Source organism: Herpailurus yagouaroundi, unplaced genomic scaffold (genome assembly GCF_014898765.1).
Source record: "Herpailurus yagouaroundi ecotype Mexico unplaced genomic scaffold, PumYag 188, whole genome shotgun sequence".
Taxonomy (NCBI): domain Eukaryota; kingdom Metazoa; phylum Chordata; class Mammalia; order Carnivora; family Felidae; genus Herpailurus; species Herpailurus yagouaroundi.
Window position 1 is genome coordinate 30,896,101 of NW_024412419.1, and position 26,448 is coordinate 30,922,548.

The following is a 26,448-nucleotide window of genomic DNA, read 5'->3' on the forward strand; positions in this document are numbered from 1 at the left end:
TGGCTGAATCCGGACGCTTAACCGACTGCGCCACCCAGGGGCCCCAGGATTAGTAATTTTAAACATAAACAGGAAAGTAGGTACCATCCTGTCTTCCCCTACAGCTCCAGATGAGGACAGAACAGTGGATTCCCAGACATTTTGAACTCAGGAGTTTAGGAGACAGGGGGGCGCCTGAGTGGCTCAGCCGGGTAAGCATCTGACCTCGGCTCAGGTCATGATCTCATGGTTCCTGGCTTTGGGTTGGAGCCCCACATGGGGCTCTGTGCTGAGAGCTCAGAGTCTGGAGCCTGTTTCGGATTCTGTGTCTACCTCTCTCTCTCTGCCCCTTCCCCGCTCGCTCTCTTTCTCTAAAAAAATTTATAAACATTAAAAAAAGAAAAGAGTTTAGGAGACAGAGCAGGTGAGTCTTCTGACTGCCTCCTTTACCTTCAGACCTTTGATCTCTGGGAAATACATCTATTTCAGTGTCCTTGTCCTGATTTTTCTGGGATCTATAGGTTACCGGGAGATGACTCAGGCAGGTTACACCCTGATCCTCACTGTGGAAAAAGAGAATGGTGACATAAATGTCCTGACAACATAGACTACATACCTACAGACAAAATTGAAATATTATTTTGTTTTTCTTTTCCCTAAGATTATCTTGATAACAGTGATCTTTGATATTACAAAGTAAATACAATTATATTTAGGTATTCCTTTTGGGAGCATGCACTGGGGAAGATGACTATGTAAAGAGCCACTGTGAACATTTTCGATCTCATTTATTATGGAGATTCACTCAAGCATACTCAGTTTGTGAGTATGACGATCTGTTGCCTATAAGGCAAGGCAACTACTTGTGAGAAAAGAGAAAAGATATAATGGGCTATTGTAAAGGAAATACTTTGAGGGTTCTAGTTCAGGCTTTGTACAGGGTTTGAGTCTCGGTTTTCTCATCTGTAAAGTGGGGTTAATGCCTACCTCGTTGGTTATGAAGATCACATAAGGGGACATGGGAAGAGCCAGGCACCTAGGACAGTGCCTGGTACAGTAAATGTGGATTCCCTGTCCACCCCTTCCTGCAGAGCTGTGGGAAAACACTCCATAACCTCATAGGGTGTGATGAACTGTCCCTCCCCTTTCTATTCCCAGTTATGGCACTGGAGATCATAAAAACGCCTCTTCCCTGTCTCTTCCTTTCTTCCTTCCTCTCCAAGACAAGGAAGTGGCCGGCTCCCTTCCCTTCTTTCGGAAGCTTTCGCCTCCCGGGACAGCCCAGCCCCCGGGTTGCTAAGGTCGGGGGTTGGGGGTGGGGGGAGGAGAGCTGCGTCTCCGGCCTGCGCCGCGCAGTGGGGAGGCGGCAGGGAGGCGATGGGGAGGCGGGCGCAGTCGACCCAAGGGTGGAGAAGGGGGACGGCGAAGGACGCGCGTTCCCGGGCTCGTGACCGCCGGTGGCCCAGGGAGCCGGCGCCTAGACAGCCTCGGAGATGGCAGGCGGCGGCGGGGACCGGCGCGCCGTGGGCACCCTCCACCTGCTGCTGCTGGCGGCTGCCCTGCCCCTGGCTGCCCGGGGGGTCAGCCGAGGCGCCGCAGACTGGACCCAGGAGAGGGTGAGCGGCTGCCGCTGCGCGACTGCACCTGGGCGGCTCGTGCCGCGCGCTCAGGGACCGGGGACCGGGCGACCACACTTTCGCAAGGGGGGTGGGGAGGCAGGCGGAGTCGCAGTCCGCGGCCCAGGCAGCCGTGCCCGCAACGGGCACCCGGAGGAATCGGAGCTCTGCGTCCTCGTCGGGGTGCCTCGCTGGCCTTGGGACTGCTTTGGAGAAGCCTCGGGTGCTGGGTGATGTCACCAGCCTCCCCTCGGCTGCGGTCTGATGCGGGTAGTGATAGGCACAGGAAGTGTGTCTAGCCGGCGGCGGCCGAGCGGGGAGGTGAGGGCGCATCGCCTCGCCGCCGCCCACTCGGAACCCGGGAAGCCAGCGGTCGCGGCGCTCGGCTGGCGCGGGGGTGCCCGGCGCGCCTGGGGGTGTGCCTACTGCTCCCCCACCGCTGCAGCCGCGGACGCCCTTGGGACGCTGGAGTTTCCGTGCAGTCTCGAGACAGACGCGTGTTACCGTTTGCTTTAGGTTTTTTAAGCGGAGCAGCTCTAACTGGAGACCAGCTTCACTTAAAAAAAAATTTTTTTCCCCTTAAGAGAGGCAATGCAATTGTCAGAGCAATGTATCTGGTTGTAGGTGGAAATTCATATAAGGAACTTAGGAGGCAAGCTTCCTCTGCGTGCAGTAAACAGGTTCAAAATTATTTCCTTTTCTTGTGTAACAGTTTTGAAATCATGAAATTGCTAGGGAATTATGCATATTTATCGATATCGGAGTAAAATGCCCTCAAAAATAGTAAGAAAAAACAGTCCAGGGTTATAAACCTTGACCGCGTTGCTGAGCAGAACTTTTAAATGCTTACAGTATGCTTGTATTTGCTGGCACGTTGGGATTACAGGGCACACTGGCAACTGCACGGGCCCTGTGTGGTCACCCGTGGACTCGCACCCCGCCGCGTGCATGTGCATATGAATAGCCTGCTTGAGTTCTCTGGGTTATGCTTACTTAGCTTCACGGTTCAGACCCCACAATGTGCCCCGACCTACACGTGGAGACCACCAGCCACAGGGAACCTGGTGAGGATGTGGGAAGGCAAACTCAAGAATAACTGCATTATAAGAAAAAATTTCTGTGGGCGTTCAGAAGGAGTAAGGTCCCTTAAGGGACATTGAATTACACACTTAAATCCTTTCCTTCTTCACTTCATCCTGGGTACCTTCCTGATCAGAAATTGGGAAGGGGGCATTAATAACCGGAATGTGGAGCCACACCAACTGTGTTTTTCTGATACATCTGAATGGGTGAGTAAGTGAGATAGGGAGTATTTGAATGAGCTGTTCTTTGGGCATCATTTGTAGGCAGGGTGTATTTCTAGGGAGGAGAAGGTGTTGGATTCTGGACATGTTTAAAACTAACGAGACTAACTTTTGAGAAAAGTCTTTGAAAGGGTAAATCCCTTTTATGTTTATTTTAAGAAGCTTCTAAATACTGTTCTACTAGGAAACTGGATGCTTTCAAATGGTGTAAGCAAGGGCCTGGGTGGCTCAGTTAGTTAAGCGTCTGACTTCGGCTCAGGTCATGATCTCACCGCTCGTGAGTTCGAGCCCCGCGTGGGGCTCTGTGCTGACAGTTCAGAGCCTGAAGCCTGTTTCGGATTCTGTGTCTCCCTCTCTCTCTGCCCCTCCCCTGCTTACACTCTGTCTCTCTCTCTCTCAAAAATATAAATAAACATTAAAAAAAAAAAAAGAGTACATTCAAATGGTGTGAGCAAATGACAAGATTAACCATGACGGTTCTGTTTCTGGTTCCTTCCTCCCTTACTCGGTAGGCCTACATAAAGTCCTTCAGATGTCCAGTACAGCTTGTGGCCTGGGAAGTGAGTTGGTCCATATTAAAACACATGCCTTCCTGCTATATGTGGCATTTAACTATTTTAATCACTGAGGTGTGCCCTTGGTACACTGGTCTGCCAAAAGGTGAGGTACAGTAAAGAAAACATTGATTCTGAAATCTGTTTCCTTTGCTTTGAAGTAAAGGCGTGTCTCTTTCAGTGGCATCTACTACATAAAACAGTTCAACCCTACTTGGTGGTTGAGTTCGGGGCACTGTGATTGGGTTGCTTGAAACCTGCAAACATTTTCCCATAGAGGCAGTAGTATAAATGGTTAGATTCTCAGGTGGGCCCACAGGTGTATATTTAGAGGCATTGGCATCTGGGTTCCGGGACGCTCATGTATAAGCATCTCACTTGAACCTCACAGTGCCCCTGGGAGGAGAGAAGTTTCATCCCCAATTTATAGGTGAGGACACTTGACTATGGCTACACCAGCGAACGAGCCTTCATCTTCCCTCTTCCACTCTCTTCTCCAAGGTAGATGAGTCCTGGCTGAGGGTACAGGGAACAGTGTCCAGGGAGTGAAGGACGGTGGGGCTGGTGGGAGGGTTGGGGGGACCAGAGGAAGAGCTTATTTCTCCTTTCCTGGGTCAGAGTGGATCCTAAATGGAATTCCAGAATAGATTGTTTCTTTCTGGAACCTTCTCTCCCTATTTAGTCCCTTTCCAGATCTCCCTCGTGGAACTTAAAGGTTAATTATCTGGGGCTTGGGCCTTATTCCAAAACTACTTCTCTGGAATCCTGTCCCATCCTTGATCCCCAATCCTATTTCTTTGGTACAGACCCATTCCTTTGGTACAACTTTGTCAACTGACTGTTAAAAGGAATCTTGTTAAATCAGTCCTCCCTTAGGTGTGGAAGATGAATGGCTGTTAGGAAAGTTGCATTTTTTTTTTTTTTTAAAGGAAGCTGTTAGTTAAAAAGTATGGCTTCTATTGAAGTCTCCCCATTATAAAGTTAACATGTGCTCATTTTAGAAAACCAGGAAAATACAGAAAAGTATACTAAAAAGAAAACTGTTGTGACCATAATCCCACATTTGGAGATGATTGCTGTTAACCGTTTTGATGTTTTTATTCCTAGTGTCTCTCTCTCTCTCTCTCATCCTCCCCTACCTCCTGTTTCTCCTTCCCTCTTTCTTTCTATAGATATATATCATATTTATATGTACACACATACACATGTATATATGTGTGTATTTTTATTTATAGAAATGGACAACAATTATATCAGTCTTGTAGGTTTTTGTGAGAATTGAGCTAGCCATCTAAAGCACTTAGCACAGTGCTGCCATGTGGTAAATGCTCAATAAACACTAATTATTTATTTTTAAAATAACACTTGTGAATACTTATTTCTTACTAGGGATTATGCTCCGTATATGGTTTTATATTTTAGTATGTCGCTTAAGAGTATGCGTGTTACCTTGAACCGATAAAACCCATTGAAAGCATCACTTGATAATTGCAAAATCATCAGCATTCCATAATTTGCCTATCCTTTTATTGTTGGACATTTAGGTTGTTTCCAAACTTTCTCTATCATAAAGTTGGGACTCCGTGTATTGGTAGAATCTTCCTTTATTATAACAAGGGTGATGTAGAAAATTTCAAGTCATATTGGATGTGGAGGGGCAGAGTTTTTGAAGCAAGGCAAGACATACAGGAGGGTTGGCCTCACCTAGGGATTCTCCTCCATGGTCATCTCTGGCAAGCTGCTACTGCTGTCTTCAGTACTTCACACTTTTGCTTCTGGAGTCACACATATTCTGAGTGTTTAGGGTTCCCCTCTTCCATGGTTTTAAAAGCTCTTAGCCATTCTCCCATCTACCCGCCATGATTCTTAGGGAAGCAACAATGGAGACTCCAAGTCAGGGGGCAGGGCGGTCAGTGATAGGCTGGGTGTTGGTAGGGGAAGAAAGACAAAATATGCCATTTTTTAGTTTCTACCTCCTGATAGGTGAGTACTCTGACATCCTTACAGATAGGTAAACCTTTCCTTGTCACAGCTAGTAAGCCAGGGTCCTGGGATTTGACTCTGAATTGTCGTTTCAAAGCCTACATTGCTTTTCTTTTAGCTAGAGGGCTCATTGCATTCAAAGAAGGCAGAACTTTACCTTATTCGGTTCTCAACTTCTCCACAACTGCATTTGTCATGCCGGGGGCTTCGGACACACTGGAAGGGTGTTTGTAAATGCTGGCTGGGTTGAATTTACTGGTTGACACAGGCGTTAACCTGAGCGCTATCTGGGAGACACTCATATGGGATGGGAACTAGAATTGAAATCACTGGGCTTCTGTAATGATCTCTCTTTAATTCAATGGCTTGGGACCTCAGATCCCCCTGCAAGCTGGGCCAGCCCTACAAATTATGTAATTAAAACCCTCTTTGGCCTAGCATCATGTGATTAGCCTAGAGGAGATGTTTCAGGATATCTGGTTCACACTTTTTTAGCTGAAAGATTCTTGTCACCCAAAGCAGACTTATTGTCCTTTCTGCCTGGCTGAAAAGACAAAGCAGGGGCTGTAATAAGAGACTCATTCCTCTGAGAATGCCTATACTAAAGAAAACTTGTCGACGTGCCTTTTAACTGAAATAATCCTAGACTAATTGGGGGTTTGCATTTAGCACTAGGCTCAACACTGTTTTTGCCTCATTTACTTTCCTCATGTCCAGCCCACACTTTCTGTCCAGGTTTCTCCTCTCTTTCCTTCCTCTGATCTCTGCAGAGATTTTTATGTTTATTGGGTTCTGAGAGGAAGGCTTAAGCATTTTTTGGTGCTGTTTCTCAACTATATTTCATGTAGGATATCTGCTACAGCTAGTGATGCTGGAGGGTTATTTATTTTGTTCCTGCTTTTCCTCAAATCTCTTAAGAACTCTCTAGAGTCTCCATAAACTGCCCATTTTAACATGAGCTTGATTTCCTCCCGCTGTGGACATGCAGTGAAGGACCTTGTCCACGGTGACCAGGTAGGCTCTGGGATAGAGTAATGGACACTAAACAGAAAAGGAGTCACTGGTCAGACAGCCTTCCCGACGCAACAGGTCTTGGTCATCACAGAGACTGCCCCGGGGCCAAACCAACTCTAAAGCATCACAAGCATTGACTGTTAGAAATGTAAAAAGAGCGAAGACCACAAAACTTGAATCATAGCACTTCCTGGCCCTTTGCAGTAGGTAGCTTCTTGTTTTCCTGTTTTTATGATTGCTTGTACATTTAACTGACTTGATATGTATAATGCCCATTTTACTTTATTATTCTATAAGCATCGTCTTAGTGGAGACAATTTGAGAGAGGTAGTTCCTCTGTCAATTCCTTATTTGATGAGTTCACCCAATATTTCTCGAGTACTCAATATGCCCAGGGCACTGTGTGGCCCTGGGAAGACTAGAAAGTAAAGATAGTTCCTGCCCTCATGGAGCTGATATCCAATATGAAATCAGATGTTAAACAAGTAAACACACAAGAAAGGGGTCTCCAAATTATAACCTGAGTTAGGTGAAGAGAGAGGGAAGAGCCTGGAAGCCAGAAATCACCGCAGAGGCAAAAGCCTCAACAGGTCAGAGTCTCACACTGCTTTGGGACCTGGATGGTCCCTGGACCTGGATGGAGGCCAGGGTGACTGAAGCATGGTGCCCTGGGGGCGAGTGGCCCTGCCTGGGGGCGGTGAGGCAGCAGGAGAGACGGACGGGCTCCTGTTGGCCTGGTCAAGTAGTAATTAACCATAGAAACCATCCCACTTCTTGCCTCCAGATTCTTCTTTGCCCTTTTCACATTTCTGTTTTGTCTGTTAGCTTCAGCTTTCTACTTCAAAGTGCTGAGAGTTAACATAAGGACTGAGATCCTGAACGTACCAGGGAATTGAAAGGCTGAGGTGACAAATTTATGACGTATATTTAAAAATGTATTATCAGTGAACAAAGATAAACCTTAAGATGTTTGGGCACAGCATCCACATTTGGGAGTAACTGGAGGTTCATAGATGAGGCAGGGAGGCAGAGCAGAAGGGGCATGGGAGGGGGAATCCATGGAACCCGGATCTTTTCATGGACTTACCTGGAGCTCTCCTATGACCTTGGGAAAATCATCTGCTCTCTAAGAAAAACTCAGTTTCCACGGACATAAATTCAGGAGGTTGGACTAGATCATCTCTAAGTGTCTTTCCAGCTCTAAATTCTGTACCTCTTTCATGTATGATAGAAGGCAATAGAATGAAAACTTATTGAATGTTTACTATGGTGGCTTATATATGTTAGCTCACGTAATTATAATTACTCTAGGAAGTAGGTGTTATTACCTCCACTTTACAGATGAGGAAATTGAGCCTTAATGAGGTTAAGTAACTCACCAGAATCACACCTCGTGAGTGGTGGGGGGCTGAGTTGAGAGGGTCTGTCTGAACCCACAGCCCATGTTCTCTGCATGATCACACTGGAGAGTAATGTTGAGACATAGCAAAGTGTAGATGAGTATAAGTGATTGGCAATTAGCATTCTTTAATTCCAGAGTTTCTCACCAGCCACTTGGAGAGGAAATACCTACGTGATTACTGAGACATATTTAACCTACACTGGTGCCGGAAAGAACCGTGAAGAAGAAAAGGCTCCTTCAGTTTCTGTTTTGCATTCCGAAGAACTTAATATCCTATATGACCTTCATCATTCCCCTTAGGGCAGAAATCAGCTGATCAATCACTCACTTACCTAGGGGAGGAGTAACACATTCCATTACTGAGTGCCTGATAAACACGCAATGAATCGATGATTCATCATTACTAGTGTCACAAGAAAATACAGTGTGTGTGAGGTTGTATCTGAAGTACAAATTTGAGGGGCACCTGTGTGGCTCAGTTGCTTGAGCGATCAACTCTTGATTTTGGCTCAGGTCATGATTCCAGGGTCGTGGGATGGAGCCCTGCATTGGGCTCTGTGCTGCCAGCACAGAGTCTGGTTGGGATTCTCCCTCTCCCTCTGCCCCTCCTCTGCTTTCACATTGAGCGTGTGTGTGTGTGTGTGTGTGTGTGTGTGTGTGCGCGCGCGCACCCTCTCTCTCTGTCTCTCTCTCTCTCTCTCAAAAAATATATGTATATACATTAAAAAAAGCAAATTTAATTTTTATGTTTATTTAGCTCTTTTTTTTTTTAATTTTTTTTTTCAACGTTTATTTATTTTTGGGACAGAGAGAGACAGAGCATGAACGGGGGAGGGGCAGAGAGAGAGGGAGACACAGAATCGGAAACAGGCTCCAGGCTCTGAGCCATCAGCCCAGAGCCTGATGCGGGGCTCGAACTCACGGACCGCGAGATCGTGACCTGGCTGAAGTCGGGCGCTTAACCGACTGCGCCACCCAGGCGCCCCTTATTTAGCTCTTTAAGGTTAATTCAGCTAATATATAAATGTTCCTATGAATGTGAGTGTTAATAGAATTTTAAAATAATTTTAAGGGAAGATAAAAAGTGTACTATTTAGCGGGTTATAGAATCATCAAACTCTGGCTGAAAGGAATTTCAATGATCATCTAGTTTAGAGCTCTACATCGAAAATCTATAATGAGAAGTACATATGTAATTTTAGGTTTTCTTCTTTTTTAAGTTTATTTATTTATTTTGAGAGAATGAGAGGGAGGGGAAGGGCAGAGAGAGGGAGAGAGAGAGAATCCCAAGCAGGCTCTGCACTGTCAGCGTGGAGCCCGATGTGGGGCTCAAACCCACGAGGTGTGGAATCATGACCTGAGCTGAAACCAAGAGTTGGACGCTTAACTGACTGAGCCACCCAGGTGCCCCCATTTTCTTTTTAAAAATAAGCTGCCAAAACAGTTAGTTTAACTTTCTAGATCTAATGGGCCAATTTGAAAGTTGAGTAGTTTAACTTACTTTATGGCATAAGACCTATCTCCTTAGTTTGAGATTCAAAAGAAATAGTTTTCTATTGCAAATGTCTCAGGATAAGTCCTGACCGTGTTATGAAATGATAGCCAGTTAAATGATGTTATTTAATCCTCAGAATTATCACCAACCAGCCATTTTGAATTCATCGTCTCTTCGACAAGTTGCAGAAGGCACCAGTATTTCAGCAATGTGGCAAAATGACTTACGACCGTTGCTGATAGAGCGATACCCGGGATCCCCTGGAAGCTATGCGGCTCGCCAGGTGAGGACGCAGCACACAAATCTGGAGGTTGCTGAACAGTTTGCTTGCACGTGGGAGATAATATCATGTCCCAAGTTCTGAGTTGTCTGATATTCAGACCTGTCATCTCATCATAGCATCCACCAAAATAAGCAACTCAAAAAACCAAATAACTGAGAGTAAATGTCTGTTCTGAACTGAGTGATACATGTTCATCTAAATCAATTTAGGTGTGAAATCTCTGTTGGGGTACAACATGAGATAGGGTACTAAGTATTCAACTCTTGGTCATTTCTATAATACACCCCCAGGCACCCCAGCACGTTTTCTTGGACCCTAACCACCCAACGTCACTAGCCCTAAGCAGTCCTTAACTGACAGTTTCTGGCCAAGAGTGGGTTTACTGTCCTATGAGGCCTTCATTCCTCTTGGAAAATTGTATTCTCCCTGGAGGGCAAGTCAAGATCAGTTATAAGCTACTTTCTCCAGTGCAGTGTTTCTCAAACTTCTGATTCTGATCCATGTTAAAAAAAAATAGCAAAGTTAAAAAAACTTACATTTTGTGCACACAAATATAAAAATAGATTTAACTGACACCAAAGTTTCATGAAAAAACCCCGCACTCTTATTACCTGCATTACCTGTGATTTGCTCTGATATCGTTAATTCTACTTTACTAGTTTGTTCTGTATTGTTTTTTTTAAATACTGGTCATGACCCAGTAAACTGATTTCGAGATTCACTGATTTTACCATTGCAGTTTGAAAGACACTGCTATGGAGGGTAAATTATACCATAGCTGGGCTAGACCTTGTGTCTCTGCCTCCTTAGTGCCAGTCTTCCTAAGTAATCTGATATCCCACCTCTGAATGAATGTTTTTCAAAATAGCCCCATTTCAAGGGGCAGCTCAGGAAAGAATGGGGAGAGACTGACCCCCCAAATCCTCCTCTGAGAGTACTCCATCTGCCTAACTCTCCAGGCAAAAGACCTTGGCACCCCACTTCTGTGATAGAGTGACACCTGCAAGGTCCAGCAACACAGCCGTTGGGCTCATCCCTTGTACCCAGTATATGACTCTGCCTCTGACATCCAACCCAGATAGCCATTGTCTGCTGCCCCATTAGGCACCTGTCTTCCAACCAAGCACCTGTTTCTCCTAAGGAATTAGATGGTGGAGACCCAAAGAGCGCCTTAGTTCTTTCTAACCTTTAGGCGGGGCGAGGTATAATAATGATGATGGCTGACTTTCACGGAGCACTGTTTTTTGAAGTCAGGTACTTTATGGAGTTCTTCGCATGGACTTTTGCATTCAGTCCTCACAACCATGCTGTCGTGTGGGTACTATTATTATCCTAGTGCTACAGATCAAAAGGCCTGAGGTTTAGGTATATGAGTTAACTTGTTCAAGGTTATAAACATAATAGTGATGAGACCAGAATTTGGACCCAAATCAGCTTGACTTCACAATCCTATCACTGAAAAGCAGTGGCTGGGGGGAACCAGTGTGTGCTCATAAATGTCTCCAGCTCTGGCTCTTCTCTTGCCTAAGTTGGAGAGTGAGATACATACCTCTCATTTCAATGATATTCCTGGATTTCATCTCCCAAGTATTTTCTTTTTTTCTTAAGTTTATTTTTTATTTATGTTGAGAGAGAGCAAGTACAAGCCAGGGAGGGGCAGAGAGAGAGAGAGAGAGAGAGAGAGAGGGAGAGAGAGAGAATCCCAAGCAGGTTCCATGCTGTCCACGCAGAGCCTGACGTGGGGCTCGATCTCACAAATCATGAGATCATAACCTGAGCCGAAATCAAGAATTGGAAGCTTAACCTACTGAGCTACCCAGGTGTCCTGAAAATCACCAGGATTGCTGTCTAAGCTGTGGAAAGAGAGGGGTTTCTACTTTAGATGATGAGGTGGGGACACTTGGGTGGCTCAGTCGGTTAAGAGTCTGACTTCAACTCAGTTTATGATCTCATAGTTTGTGGGCTCGAGCCCCGTGTTGGGCTCTGCAGAGCTGTGCTGCTTGGGATTCTCTCTCTCTCTCTCAAAATAAACTTAAAAAACTGAGGTGGGGTGCCTGGGTGTCTCAGTTGGTTAAGCATCCGACTTCAGATCAGGGCATGATATCCTAGCTTCTAGCCCCGATGCCCAACATTGGACTCCGTGCTGACATGAAGAGCCTCCTTGGGATTCTCTCTCTCTTCCTCTCTCTCTGCCCCTTCTCCACTTGAGTTCTCTCTCTCAAAATAAAAAAAAAAAAAAAGATGAGATAGATGACACTTGGGTTCTGATGAGGGAATTACACACTAATGCACTCAGTTTGACCTGTCACTCAGAACTAAATCCAAACAAGAATGGTGGAAAATCTGCTTTTTTCCTGAGGCCTTTTGGAGCATTGGATTCGATGTTTTATAATTTATGGCGTTTCAGGGTTGTAGCTAGAGAAGACTCTCAAATCTAAAGATACGTGGACTTGATAGAAAGTTGGTTATTGAACTGACCTGTGCAGTTGACGATAAAGATGTGCATTGCAATGGATTCTTTTTCAGAGAATAATATGAGAACGATGTCCCAGAGTCTCCATTTTTACTGCCTCTCATCACGGAGCCTAAAGACGCCTATTGGATTTTTAGAAGTTTTATTTTTTTAGGAGATAATTTATTTGTAGAATAAATAATAAGAAGGCATGAAATTTTGGGTTTTTTTTTTGGTAATTTCTATCTGAGATAGGAATAAAAAAAATAACTAAAAAATCAGGATGATGAAATCTTCGCAGGGAGCAAGCCAGAAACTTTGTCTAAAAGAGGCAAGCTACAAACTGTGGGGTTAAAATCCCCTGTAGATGCACAGTACACGTGAGAAGTGGCAGCTGGCCTTCTTCAGCCCAAGGTGGGGCTGTCCCTGAGTGGAGGGCCCCGTGTGGAGAGCACTCAGCATGGATCCTGGGAGACCAACATGTCTAAGAAGGAGGAGGTACCTGACGTCCCCCGTGTCAGGAATCAGCATCCTGAGAATGACATGTTTGTAGACTTGGGACAAACATCGTAGAATCTGCTTCCTCCAAACAAACCTGGGCTGCTAATGTTATTGTTTCTTGGAACCTGGAAATAAGAATTTAAGTGAAATTAAATTAGACCCAGGATCATTCACTACTGTTAACCTACAATGCCTGGGGCCTTCCCTCCTGGAAGTAGAATGTCATATTTATGTCTGACTTTCTCTTCCTCTCTCACTCTCTCTCCTCGCCTCCACCTTTATCTTTGTATCCTTTTCTTTTTGGCTCTACTCAATGTCCGTCTATCTCTGTGTTCATCTCTCTCTCTCTATCCATCCATCTCTTTCTCTCTGTCTTTTTCTCCCTTCCCCGTCCAAAACAGAAATCTAGAATAGTCCAAAATACAATCTATATTCTGAACTGCCCTTTGCACTCCTGGCGGGCCTGGGTTCTTGCTACTTAGTTTCAGGAAGCACTCCCTACCTGGTTTCAGGGCATTCTAGTGAGCAGAGCGGTGGTTTGGGGAGCCCACTCTAGAGAATTGCAGTGGGAACTTGCAGACTAAGCTTGAAAGCCAAAGGCACAACAAGGGATATTGGTGACCTAATGAGATTATGGAGCCAATACGATTGTTTATAAAGAAATTCGTCGCTAAGATAATTAAAAAAAAATTTACACTGAGTAAAAAAAAAAGATTCCTTCAGAGAGGACTCTTTTGGGGACATTTGCTGAGGCTTTTGTGGATTTTAGTGTCAACATAAGATATCAGAAATTATGTCCACAACTTATTTAGTAGTTGAGAAATGAGTTTGTGTGTGAGACTTCAGCTGAATGAAGCTAACAGATACATATTTTTAAATCTCAGTTCATTTCTGTAAGCATACAGGCTGCTATTGATTTGGAATTGTTCATCATCTGGATACCAGATGTTCTGGAATATACGCCTGTTTTTTGTTTTTTTTTTAAAGATGACCCCTTTATGGAAAAATTTCTCTTCCCTAAAGTCTGGGAATAACTTATTTTCATATTCTGTGGAAAGCCGATCTTGGATGCACAGTGATTTGTCTCTATTCAAGCTCCCCAAGCTTGATATCATATAATTTTATTGTTCTCATTGAGAATAACTTACTAGTTAGAATCAGCCCATATTTAGCGATAGCCTACTGTGAGCAAAGCCCAGTATTAAGAATTGTGGATGAAAACAAAGTGAATGAGATATGAATGACGATTTCTTTTAATTATTTGAAAGGTTATTAATATTTCTTTTCGTTATTTGGAAAGAGAACTTGTGAACTTGTAATACAAAAGGTAAGGGACTGTGTACACATGCCATTGTGGCCAAAGTCCGCGTCACTGCAGAAAGCAGGGAATGAGTATCAGGGAACCGTTTGTTTATTTGGCTTTTACAGAATTGAATGGGGAATCAGTGCCCTCGTTCTGGTTTGGTTATTTTCCTGGAAGCTTCCTGCCACAGTTTTTCCAAAGCCTTTGCCTACGTGTCTTGTCACATTAGTTATGACAGGCCATACAAGAGTTGGGTAGGCTAGAAAATCTTGTATTTCCTTGGGGGTAGGGGAAAAAACAACCAAAAACCAAGCCTCGATTCTTTTCCAGTGATTATGAGTTATATGTTTGTCACCTCACGGTCCTTCCCTACTGGATATTCCTGGTGCAACAAATTGCCGGTCCTGTTGATGGTTAGTTTGTCGTCTGACTTTTTTAAAAGATCCTTTAAGGCACACTTACAAAGATGTACACAATATTTCAACATAAAATAAAATAAATGAAACCTAGTTGAGAAACATGAAGTGAAGGAGAAATGAAGGCAGGAAAGGGCGAATGGAACAGTAGTGACCTCCCCGTAACTTGCCACACCATGAAGTCTAGACTCTGAAGGAAGACACGGCCAGTCTCGGAAGTGGTGTTTCTTTGCCATCTGCTTCCTATCAGCCACTGTGTGATTCATTAGTTCCTAGGTGATGAGGAGAGATAGGAAAACAGATTCTTCTTTATGTTTACTGTTTGTAGTGGGGTCTGAACTCGCCTTTGGTGCCGAGGAAAACTACTTGATGTGTCATTATGGTTCAGAGTTGTTTATTGATTCTTAAAGTGTGCGGGACCTCAGATATCCCCCAGAAATCCCCTTGTGGGACATTATACCATCAGAATCTTTTGTTAGCGTATATTACATTTTGAAGTATTTGCTGAACTTGGGGCACATGCTGTGCTCTTGGGACAAAAGAGTTACCATTTGTAGTTCTTGCTTTCAAAGAACTTAGGGTAGAAGTTGAGATCTGTAGGACCTCGGTGTATCTGACTTCTCAAAATGCCTTCTCAGCCTCCTAGAAGTATTGAAAGTGGACTTTAATACATACTGAACTGGTCTCTGTCTCCTGACATGTAGAAATGACCCCGATGGTATTGTTAAGTACCAGCAGGGGTCGGAATAATGTATAGATTCTATTCCTATAAAAACATGTACCCCTTTGCCAAATACATGTTTGTGTACTAGTATATGTATATATAAACAATAAGGATGGTGTGGAAGGATATACATCAGACTATTAACATCAGTTAATACCAACAGTGCGTTGGGATTGCTTGGCAGGGGTATGGTTAAGGGAGAGGGAGAGGGAGAGGGATAGCTTTTCTTTTAATCACCCTTGCTATTAACTCTATAACCACGTATTGCATTTTTAACTTGAAAGACATCACATAAATTTATATGTGTGTGTGTATATATATATATATATATACATATATGTATATATGTATATATATATATATATATATATATATATATATATATATATATATACAGCGAACCAATGGAAACTGTCTAGATCTGAAATTTTGGTTTTTGTTTTGATCAGCACATCATGCAGAGAATTCAAAGACTTCAAGCCGACTGGGTCTTGGAAATAGACACCTTCTTGAGTCAGACACCCTATGGGTACCGATCTTTCTCAAATATCATCAGCACCCTCAATCCCACCGCTAAACGACACCTGGTCCTCGCCTGTCACTACGACTCCAAGTATTTTCCCCCTTGGGACAACAGGGTGTTTGTGGGAGCCACTGACTCAGCAGTGCCATGCGCGATGTTGTTGGAACTTGCCCGGGCTTTAGACAAGCAACTCCTTTCCTTGAAGGTATTTGTTTCTGTCTCGAAGATTCTGGGAATAAAACGCAGAGTGAATTCTAGAATCCTTGGGGGAGTAAGAAGGCCATTTAGAAATGTAGACTTTCAGTACATTTTGTAATAATTTGTTGCAAAAAGACATGAGGTTGAATGAATATTAATTGGAAGATTACACTATTTGAAATGTCAACCATGGACGATAAACCTAGGATACCTGACAGTGAATTTATTCAGTGGCACTTAATTGCTTAATTTTGCATGCACATTAAATTAAATGCAACATTTCTTTGCAAAAAATGAAGAGGGTGGATGGTTGGTACAGGCATATGTATGAGAACTATGTTTATTTCTTCTTGTTCATGTAGCCATGAAACATCACAACCTCCTAATCTGAGAGGTGTGGCTCTTGAGTTGGGGGGAAAGGGTTGATTGAAAAGTGCTTCTGAAGTAGAGAGTGGGTTTTTCAGACATATCAAGATGAAAAACTTGGAGCAGAAATGCATTATTGTTATTATCTGTGAATCTCGGCTCAATTTTATGTAGCATAGCAGAGCTTTTGTATGTTCTCAGCTCAAAATACTTCTGGGACTCTCAGATGCTATTTCAGTCTCTGTGTTCTGAAGGGTACATTGGAAAAAAGTGCTAACCTAGATGAAGACATATTGTTCAGATATCACTCATAACCAAGTAAACACAACAAAGCGAAAACAAAAAACTTTGATCACAGGCAGCAAATGCATTTTTCTCCCTCAGAGTTTTATGAAGGGGCCAGCCTTTGCTACAATGGGAGTAAAGAAGTAAAAGGTTTATCTTGTAATGGAAGGAATAGAGATATTTGGTTCTGGGTTTGTTTGTTTTTTTTTTTTTTGCTGGATATGCTGAGCTTGAAAGCAAGAATTGTTTGTAACCTCTCAGTATCCTTTTCACTATTTTTTTTTTAGTTTGTTTTGTTTTGTTTCCTGAACCTTCTATAATGTCTTTGTCCCATCCTCTGTCCTGCTTTTAACTAGTACCCTTCCCCAGCAATTGGGTTGAGGGAGTTCAGAAGCTGATATCAAAGTTTAATTTTCCATGTTTACATTCTAAGGACATTAAATGAAAGGCACAGTCTATATAGTGGGTGTGTTTTCTCTGGAGCTCAGACCTGCTTATAGTGACCAGAAACAGAAAGGGCCAAATAGGTTGTTAGGTGGACATCCTCATTAAAACACACACAGACACACACATACACACACACACATTCTCTCTCCTTTTTTTTTTTTTTAAAGTTTATTCATTTTTTCAGAGACAGAGACAGAGCACGAGTAGGGGAGGGGCAGGGAGAGAGGGAAACACAGAATCCGAAGCAGGCTCCAGGCTCTGAGCTGTCAGCACAGAGCCCGATGCGGGGCTCGAACTCACGAACCGTGAGATCGTGACCTGCGCCGAAGTCGGATGCTTAACCGACCGAGCCACCCAGGCGCTCCACACATTCTCTTAATTATTCTTTCTCATAGAAGTAACAGTGATGTGGGCATTTAAAAAAAAAATGGATCACGTTTGATGGAAACATGAAGAGTATCAGATTCATTTTTCCAGGGGTACTTTAACTAAATTTGTATTAAGGTGTTGTTGGAAGCTCTTCAGCTGTCATGGATTGGGTACGTGGGAGTGGAATGTGACCTGGTTGAGGATGGCAGAATAGTCTGGATTATTGTTCCAACTGCATGCACCCCTCCAGGAATAAGATTACAGTTATGCATTCCCGTCTTTTCCCTTGTAACCCGGCTGTGCCTTCCCACTGTAGCAGGTGGTACGTTCTCATTCCTTGACTCCGGACGTGGTTATGTGACCCGTCCTGGCCAATGGGATACTAGTGGATGTGATACCAGCAGAGGCTGGGAATGAGCTTGCACAATTGGGTTTGCTGTCTCATGCCGTTGCCGCCACCATAAGGGCACGCCCTGGCTGGCCTGCCAGTCCCAGGGGAAGGATATGACGTGTGGAGCCCAGCCAACCTTCATGACTGCATGGTGAGGCAGAACTTCTCCAACCAGCCTAGATCAATAGTCCTCCAGCTGACCTACAGACCTGGGAGGACACATGAGTGTTGTGTTAAGCCACTTGGGTTTGGGGTGGGTTTTTACACCCTCTTATTGTGGCATTAGCTGATACAACCTTGGATGGGGAAAGCCTGCAGATAATTCACCTGCTACGTTGACACTGGTAACTAGATTTATCACATTACCATGAAAGACTGAAAGACCCTCACAAACCAGATTTTCCTAGCTCCAAGGTGCTAGACTGAGTTACCAAAAATGGAAGGCCACAGTTATTTTCCTGCTAATCCTGAAAAGAAGCAAAAAGAGCAAAGTGCCTCACAGGACTCAGGATCACTGTCTACACGGTCTACTCCTGTCTTAACGATCAGACGCTTGGAGGACGGAAAGTGAGTCATTGCGCTGACCTCTGGAGTCACTCAGCTGTTGAAATTTCAGGGAGGCATCTGAGCCTTCAAGCCTGTAGAATATGAAAACTGCTTTTGTTTCTGCCCCGACATGAGCAGAATGTCTGTGGTACCGGGCAGTCTTATTCTGTGCTGGTGTTTCGTTATTATGCTGTTTGATTTGGAACTAGAACTTTGCAACCAGTTAGCAATATTTAAAACAATTGCAATGACTAGCATACAAAGATAACTTAGTTTTCAGACGATAAAGACATTTTTTCCATCTTAGGAAATCACCCTAAAACAATCAGGAAAATTCCATATTTGAAGAAACTAGGGAACATGTGTTAATGGGAACCACAATATGAAGACAGAAGGTAAATGGAGAATGACATAGCCAAGTAGAGAGAAGTCACAGCCTCCAGAGCGAGGAGGAAATGGAAAAGCCAGTGGTTCCCTGACAAAATCCTGGAGTGGCTCAGGGATCGGTGGAGATAGTGAGGCCGGAGGCTGGGGAGGGGAGTGTTTGTTAGTCTGCACAAGGACCAGTTGGTATATAGATTCCCACCCCATCTCTGGCAGATGGGTGAGTATGCCACCAGTAGCCTTGCAGGAGAGGACAGGATAATTTTTCTGGAGACACTGAACCAGGGGGGTTCTGGATGTGGGGACACCAGATGCAGAGGAGGATAGGAATGAAGTTTCCCATGGAAGTCAAGGAGATTAGGTGAAAGTCTGCACATTGAGCAGTGAGGTCCCCAGCCTTTCCCTGTTTTCAGCATGAGAAAGCCAGCATGCAGCTTATGCCCCTCAGAGAGCAAACCGGATGCTCCTTCTCTGGGGAGTGTGAACTACCTCATGAAAAAGACCCAAGATCTGGAGGTGCTCAGTGAAAAACACCCAACGGGGCACCAGATTGCCCTGTGCTGAAGCCAACCAGTCTGTCTCTGATCAGTGTTTTAGTACCTTATTCTCTGATATGAATGAACACAAAGGACGACCAGACATTTGAGGACAGTCTCCAGCATGAAAGAAAGAGTAGACCAATACGAACAATACGAAAAATGAACTCAGAGAAAATAGAGCGTAAGGAGCAGGAGGTAACTTAAAGGGACACTGTTTTAAATATCTTTAGAGAGATAAGAGGAGAAGTTATGTCCATTAAAGATTAGGGAGATGTCAGATTCAGTTCGGTCTGATGAGAGCATGTCCCCCAGTGCTGTACTGAGGTGCAGAGACCAAATGGTGTGTATCTTTCTTCAGCGAGGTCCGGCTGTGTGCAGGCACAGAGTAGGCAGAGAGCTAGGCTAGAGGTTATATTTTCGCCGTGTGAGTTTGGCCAAGGCAGAGAGAGGCCAGGGAGCTGAGCATGTATGCAAGGGAATGGTTAGAATGATTGGCTGTGGAATTTAAGGTGAATATGAAGGGAAGTGAGGACTTCATGGGAGTGAAGGACTGTGAACAGGTGAAGGATTCAATAGATCAGGGATTTCAGTGGGGCTGAAGGACTGTGGGGGTTAAGGTACCAGAAGGACTAATCTGAAAAGTGTGAGCAGACAGTGAAAGGTATAAAATCGATCAGAATCTTCCTGACCCTTCTAAGTTCTGCTTGAATCCTGGCTCATAAAGTCTTTCTTGACACCCCAGGGATCTGACCTGTCTTTCTATCCAGTTCCCACAAAAGTTTGGGTGTTCCATTTGTGACCCTTGGCACGTGTTGTCCATGTTGTTTTATCTTGCCTAACCCAGCTGAAGTGTAGACTCTTTCAAAAGAGAGGCTGTAATTATTATTCTTTGTGTCCCTGTTGCATTCCTAAGGTGCATCCTTGAGCCTAGATTCAATGAAAAAGTTGCAGACTCAATTAAGGTGGGCAGCAAGGACAATGTGCAGTTGTTTCGGGTTCCGTTCCCTGGGATGCACACTGACGTGGAGTTTAGCATTTAGGTCATTCTTTAAGGGAGTGACCCTGGTTTAACACCCGCAGCAGGGAGGGGAGAGAAATGGGATTAGGCAGAGGCAGAAGTCAATCCACCATGCAGGTTCAACAACAGGCTCAGCCAACCTTGGGGAGCTCTGGAGGTGGAGTGGCCCCATAGAGCCGCCAGGACCTGCTAGGATCAGTCATTGGATATAGGACACCCCTATGGCTGAGGCAGTCTCTAAAAGAACTAATAGCCGAAGACCTGTGGACAGCTCTCTTGGTAGCAGGGGCAACATATCCTTCTGGAAGGGAACTGGGTGGGTGTCTCTGTGTCTGCCATGACAGTTTCATAGTTTCTAAGTTCTCTAAGGAGTAAGAAAAAAATATAAGACTTCTATTTTCAGAGGGAGTAGGAGAAACTGAGACTTACACGGGTGAAGACCATGGGGAATGGGATGACTTTTGGAGGCAAAGTGGTACAAAATACATTTTGGCATATTCTCACTTGCTTTGGTATCTTCCTTTTCTTCATGGCATATCTGTGTTTTTTGCCCAGTTAATAAGAACGTATGCTATTTTTTAAACCCTCACAGTATTTTTGCTACCTTTTTACTATTCTTTTTACCAGAATGTTTCAGACTCCAAGCCAGATCTCTCACTCCAGCTGATTTTCTTTGATGGGGAAGAGGCTTTTCTTCATTGGTCTCCTCGAGATTCTCTGTATGGATCTCGGCACTTAGCTCCCAAGATGGCATCGACACCGCACCCACCTGGAGCCAAAGACACCAACCAACTGCACGGCATGGTCAGTCCTGGGAATTTTCATGGTGCTGCAGCTGTGGGCTCTGCATCAAAGCCAAACCTAAAGCCAATTAAAGACCTAAAAATGCCACGGCATTCTTGGAACAGAGCGTTCATTATAGAACATTCTTTGGCAGGCATTGGGCTTTTGAGGAATCCCAGAGCTACAAAGAATGATTCTGGGTTAGAAGTTACGTTTGACTGAGCTTAATTAAAATGACGTAAAAAATTAGATTAAGGAAAAATCCCAGGTTCAGTTCGGTCCAATGGGAGCACATTCCCTGGTTCTGTATAGAGATGGTGAGAGCAAACCCCTTCTTTGAAGCTTCTCTACAAAGCCTGAGGAGGCTTGGGTCTTGGGAACTGGAGGGGGAGTGAGACATGGTATAGGGATGAGAGTGAAGAATTTCCTTGGTGGCTTCAAAGTGTTATGATGACTCCAAATGTGTAGGGGACATTGTGTTGGACGTGTCTGTTTTGGTGTAATATTGTTGCCAGGGGGATGGAAACATTTGCGATGCTGCCTTAATATCCTGTTCTTATTATCAAGTAATTAGTGCAGCACACAGCCCCATTTTTATTCCATTTCTGGGCCCAAACCTCATTGCTAGTCCCTCACTCCACCTTTGAATTCTCTTCCTATCCTGATTCTCTTCCCATATTTGACCTTCACTCGGTCTTATGTCCTCACTAACCCCAGTTGGTAACTTCATGCTGCTCTGGAGACTTCTTGCTTCCCTGTGCTTTCATCCATCCCTGTGCTGTGAACTGAAAGTCTATTTCTAACTCCTTCCATTCATCCTTGTCCTTTGCCGTATCACCGACCTTCACCCTGTGAATCCAACTGGCCACGTTCAGTGTCCTCTGTGGCTCTAACACATCATGTTGGCATTGTCTCCATCCTGGTATCTGTTGGCACCTTATAATGGGTCAGGGGAATATGGCTGGCACCTCGTTCATTCCTTTGGACCAAGTGGCTAAAAAGGGTTCAGAGGAGGAGGAGAGAGACCTGATTGATCAGTAGGAAGAACAAAGTTATTTATTTATGAGTCCAAATCTATGAATCCATAGTGATGGTGAAGACTATTTTCTTCCCTGGGGGCGGGGGGGGGGGGGGGGGGGGGAGGGACCTTTTAGTAGCTTATCATGCTTTGTAAACATACTCTTATTTCAAACAAACCTATTTTCCCTCCAAGAATATATTTGATCATTATCCATAAGTTAATAGATCTTATGTCTATAGAATCATAAACTCTGCAAGTATTTATGTACTGTGGGTCAGGACCTGTGCTACGTATCTACCCACATGTTGTCTCACTGATATAAATCAGGAGTTCTTAATGTGGGAAGTAGTCTTCAGGGAGTCTTCAAGCCTGCTGATGTTTTATGGCTCAAATGAGAAACCCTGGGGCAATGATGGAGGCTTATAGTCAGGAGACGCCTTTAAAAACCAGCAAGTTTGAGCTTCTGGTTTGATGGAAAAGGAAATGGAGATCCAGAGACAGAAGGTCACAGAGCTCGTAGTCAAGAAGTTTTTCCAAGATGCTGCCTTGAGGAGTAAATAGTTACTACACAAGTGCTTTCCTATACGCAGCTGTAGCATTGCAGACTAAGGATATAAGGACTAATTAGAATGGAAGAGATGATCAGACAGGCTTGGAATCCTATTTGAAAATAAAGATAAATATTCTTTTTTAATCTGTAAAATGTTATGTAAATGTTCTCTTTCTAATGTTTCTTGAGTGATATCCTTCTGGGGTTACAGACACAAACAATCTACACTTTGCCATTTGTCTATATTGCATAAGCAAGATTTTTTAAAGTTCTTCAAAATAATTAGTTTACAATGTTATTAAACCTTTTGTTCATTTATACAGCTCTCTAGGTTATTCTCAATTGTTGAAGTGCAGTTAGTTTTGACTGTTTTTTTTTTTTTTTCTCCCATTGGTGGATCTGAAACGTGTTTTGGTGACAGTGATTAAACAATGTTATTTTCTCCCTTAGGATTTATTGGTCTTATTGGATTTAATTGGAGCTCCCAACCCAACATTTCCCAATTTTTTCCCAAACTCTGCCAGATGGTTTGATAGACTTGAAGCAATTGGTAAGCACCACTGTCACTAAAAGTCAACTTAGTTCCTTCCTACGCACCAAACTACATTTTAAAATTCAAAAGTTATGATTTAAATATGTGATTTGAAGATGTAATATACTTTGCTGGCTTTTTTTCTCGCTTTGTTGATTATTAGTTTATTGTTCCTATTTATCTTTTTTAGTAGGCTCCTTTATTTTCCTGCATGAGACTGCATTTGGAAATGGAAACATACAGTGCTACATTTAATATTTGCACATCCCTAGCAATGGTTTGAAACTATTTTCCCAGAGTCCTGTTTGCAGCACATGGAATGCATGTCTAGGGAAAACCAGTCAGCAAAGCATGCTGGCTAATGATGAATGTTATGTCTTTATGATACCAAAAGATGTTCTTTAATTTTTCTTTCTCTTTTTTTTTTATCTCTGTCTTTGTCATCTTTTATTTCCTGCCTTATTCAGACATGATTTTCCTTTAAATCTAGAACAATCTCTATTTTCTAAGGAAGTAAGAGATCGGATGCAAGAGAAAGCCAAGATCCTTCAAAAGTCATTTTAGAGACAGGTTAGTGTCAATTAAACGAGAGTAGACTAGTCCAGACCAGGTCAAGCCAGGCCAGGCAAAGAAACAAAATATCTATAGCTCAAGACAGAGGCATAGGGCTTGAAGAAGGAAAAGGGGAATAGCTTCTTCCCTTCAAACCTCCACTATCCCTTCCTACTCCATAACACACACACACACACACACACACACACACACACACGCACACACACACACACACACACACACACACACCAATAAAAAAAAAAAGGCAATTGGCCTCAGGGAGAGATGAAGTAGATGAGATAATATTGATAATTTTATGATAAAATTATAATTTTATGATAATTTTATGATAAAATCCAAGCCAGAAGGCCTGCTTTTGAGGCAAGTGCTTCAGACTAGGAATTCCTTAGGAACTGTATGGACTTCCTGGAGCAGGATAGAATTGTATTCTTTCTAAGCAGCGAGAAAAACACTGCCATCTCATTCATACGTTTGCTGTGAGTTCAGAATTTGCCAATATCCAAATCTAGAATATTATAAGAGAAACTTTGAACGGAGTCTCAGGTAAACCTATGTATCCCACCCCCACCCCCCATCCCCGCCCGCCGCCATTTTCCTCTGGTTTTCTCATTGTCTATTCCTCTCCATTGTCCTACTTGGTATCTACCTCTAAGGAGGTTCTCACCTGTAATGTTAGAGCCACGTGTGACTCTTCTCTCCTTGAACTACTACTGAACGTCCACACCCAAGTTCAGCCTAGATGTTTACTGTCATGGCTGTAGTTGTGCCCACTGCTGTAATTTGTTTAAAAAACGATGACCACATGTGCCAAGAGTTCAAAGTCCTTATGCATTCTGAGTATTGATCAGGTAAGAACAGATAATCATCTGCTGTCTATCATCTGCAGAACAAGAACTCCACAAATTAGGTTTGCTCAAGGATCACTCGTGGGAGAGGTGGTATTTCCAGAATTATGGTTATGGAGGTGTGATTCAGGATGACCATATCCCATTTTTAAGAAGAGGTAATGTGTATATATGTGTGTGTGTGTGTGTGTGTGTGTGTACATGTGCGTGCATATATGTATTTTTTACTTATTTTATATTTATTGTCTTTTGTGTGTATTTGCAACAATCTAGAAGGATGAGGAGCCACTACATTTAATTTCTTGATAAATTAAATCATCTACTAAAAAATTAAATCATCTACTAAGCATCTTATGGTTTCTATTTTTTCATGAAAGTCATTCCAAATCCTTGAGCCTCCACCCTCATTCTAGAATATTTATAAAAGCTCATATTCCACTGACCTTGCCTTCTCATTCACAGAGTAAGACAATATTCTTACAGTTAGTGTACTCTGGTGTTTTTTGCTTAATAGAGAAGCAATATCCTTGATGTCGATGGTGGAAGTCTAAATCAACTCAAGGACTCTTGCCACGGCCTCCCAGTTGGTCTCTAGCTTTTGCTTTTGCTTCCCTATACTTTACATAGGAGCTAGAGTTATCTTTTAAAAATGTAGATCAAATTTTGTTTCTTCCCTGCTTTCAAGCTCTGGTGGCTTGCCATCATGTAGAATAAGACCGAAAGTCTTTACCATGACCTACAAGGGCCTCCATTTGCTGACTCTGTTCTTCTCCAACATCTCTTTCTGCTTTTCTCTCTGATTATTGCTCTGATCCAGCCACATTGTGTTCCTGCTGTTCCTCAAGCAGGCCAAACACACTCCCACCTCAGGACCTTTGCACTTGCGAATAGTGCCGCCTGGAATGCTCATCCCCAGATCTTTGTGCAGCTTGCTTTCTCCTTTGTTGCATGTCTCTAGTTAAAGGTTAGATTCTCAAAGAAGCCTTCCCTGACCTTAAATACATATTTCTTGGCCCAGCTGTCTGCCCCTCATTCTCTATTACCTTATCTTGTTTTATTATTCTTTAGAATCTTTATCATTTTCTAAAATTATTTTTATATTTGTTTCCTTGCTTCTTTCTTTACTGGAATGTAGGCTCCGTATGAGCAGGGCTTGGTCTTTCCACTGATGAAATCTCAATTCCTAGAATAGGGACTGGTACGTGGGAGGTGCTTTATAATTATTTACTGAATTAATGAACATTTGTTTAATGGCCAAATGACTTTGGAGTGAAAGGGTAAGGTACAAGGAGGTACACAGGAAATGATGGGTTATCAGCTGTCTTTAAATGGTACAGAGCTCCCACTCAGACTTGCGCTTGAAGAATGATACTCTCTTCTTTACTCACTGGAAATAAGCACTTAATTACAAGTTGGTTCTTTCTTTTTAGGTGTTCCAGTTCTGCATCTGATACCATCACCTTTCCCTGAAGTCTGGCACACCATGGATGACAATGAAGAAAATTTGGATGAAACAACCGTTGACAATCTAAACAAAATCCTACAAGTCTTTGTGTTAGAGTATCTTCATTTGTAATTATCCTGTCTTAACTTTATGGTAATCGTATCTAGTTTCACATTCAGAAGTCAAGGCACAACCTAAAATATTCTTACTCCAGACAAATGCCATGTGGAACCTCCCATCCTATAGATTCATTCTGTAGGTGTCTTTGAATATGTGATCAATAAACCCTAGATTTACATCATGTCCTAAATTGCACATTACTTTTCATTGAGAGATAAAGGAAGAAAAATGTTAGGAAAACAGAAAACAAGTATCTTTAAAAAACTCAGATAAGAAACTATGAAACTAAATCAGATTGATATATGTAGTATCATGGTCTTTTAAATAGTACTTAAATATGATGGTGATGTGAAACATGTAACCTTAGGTTTATGATTTTTTTCGATACTTGGGAATCTCTTGCTTACCATACAAAACAGAGATGTAGTTTGAAGACCTTCAGATTTCTTTGAGAACTCTTTGTAGGTTTTATTTCATAAAAATTAAAT

At 43.1% G+C, this 26,448-nt stretch overlaps 1 protein-coding gene across 2 annotated transcripts; it reads left to right on the plus strand.

Moving 5' to 3' along the window:
* The first annotated feature begins 1,384 nt into the window (after positions 1–1,384).
* On the plus strand, positions 1,385–26,150 carry QPCT (glutaminyl-peptide cyclotransferase). 2 transcript variants are annotated; one of them, XM_040496536.1, is made up of 7 exons: positions 1,385–1,595; positions 9,484–9,630; positions 15,476–15,754; positions 20,720–20,896; positions 22,897–22,996; positions 23,469–23,548; positions 24,438–24,546. In XM_040496536.1, the coding sequence occupies exons 1-6, from the start codon at positions 1,473–1,475 to the stop codon at positions 23,540–23,542; spliced, it is 900 nt and encodes a 299-aa protein (XP_040352470.1). In that variant the 5' UTR covers positions 1,385–1,472; the 3' UTR covers positions 23,543–23,548; positions 24,438–24,546. The 2 variants fall into 2 exon arrangements, with proteins under 2 accessions (XP_040352470.1, XP_040352469.1); XM_040496535.1 differs by lacking the exon at positions 23,469–23,548 and adding an exon at positions 25,827–26,150 and having other exon boundaries at positions 1,387–1,595; positions 24,438–24,554.
* Positions 26,151–26,448: the final 298 nt, after the last annotated feature.

Bases quoted from the DNA above. Each gene is read 5' to 3' on its own strand.
- QPCT (XM_040496535.1), top strand. From the start codon at position 1,473: ATGGCAGGCGGCGGCGGGGACCGGCGCGCCGTGGGCACCCTCCACCTG. The intron at 15,755-20,719 runs GTATTTGTTTCT...TCTTTTTACCAG, and splicing joins AGCAACTCCTTTCCTTGAAG to AATGTTTCAGACTCCAAGCC. The intron at 24,555-25,826 runs GTAATGTGTATA...CTTTCTTTTTAG, and splicing joins TATCCCATTTTTAAGAAGAG to GTGTTCCAGTTCTGCATCTG.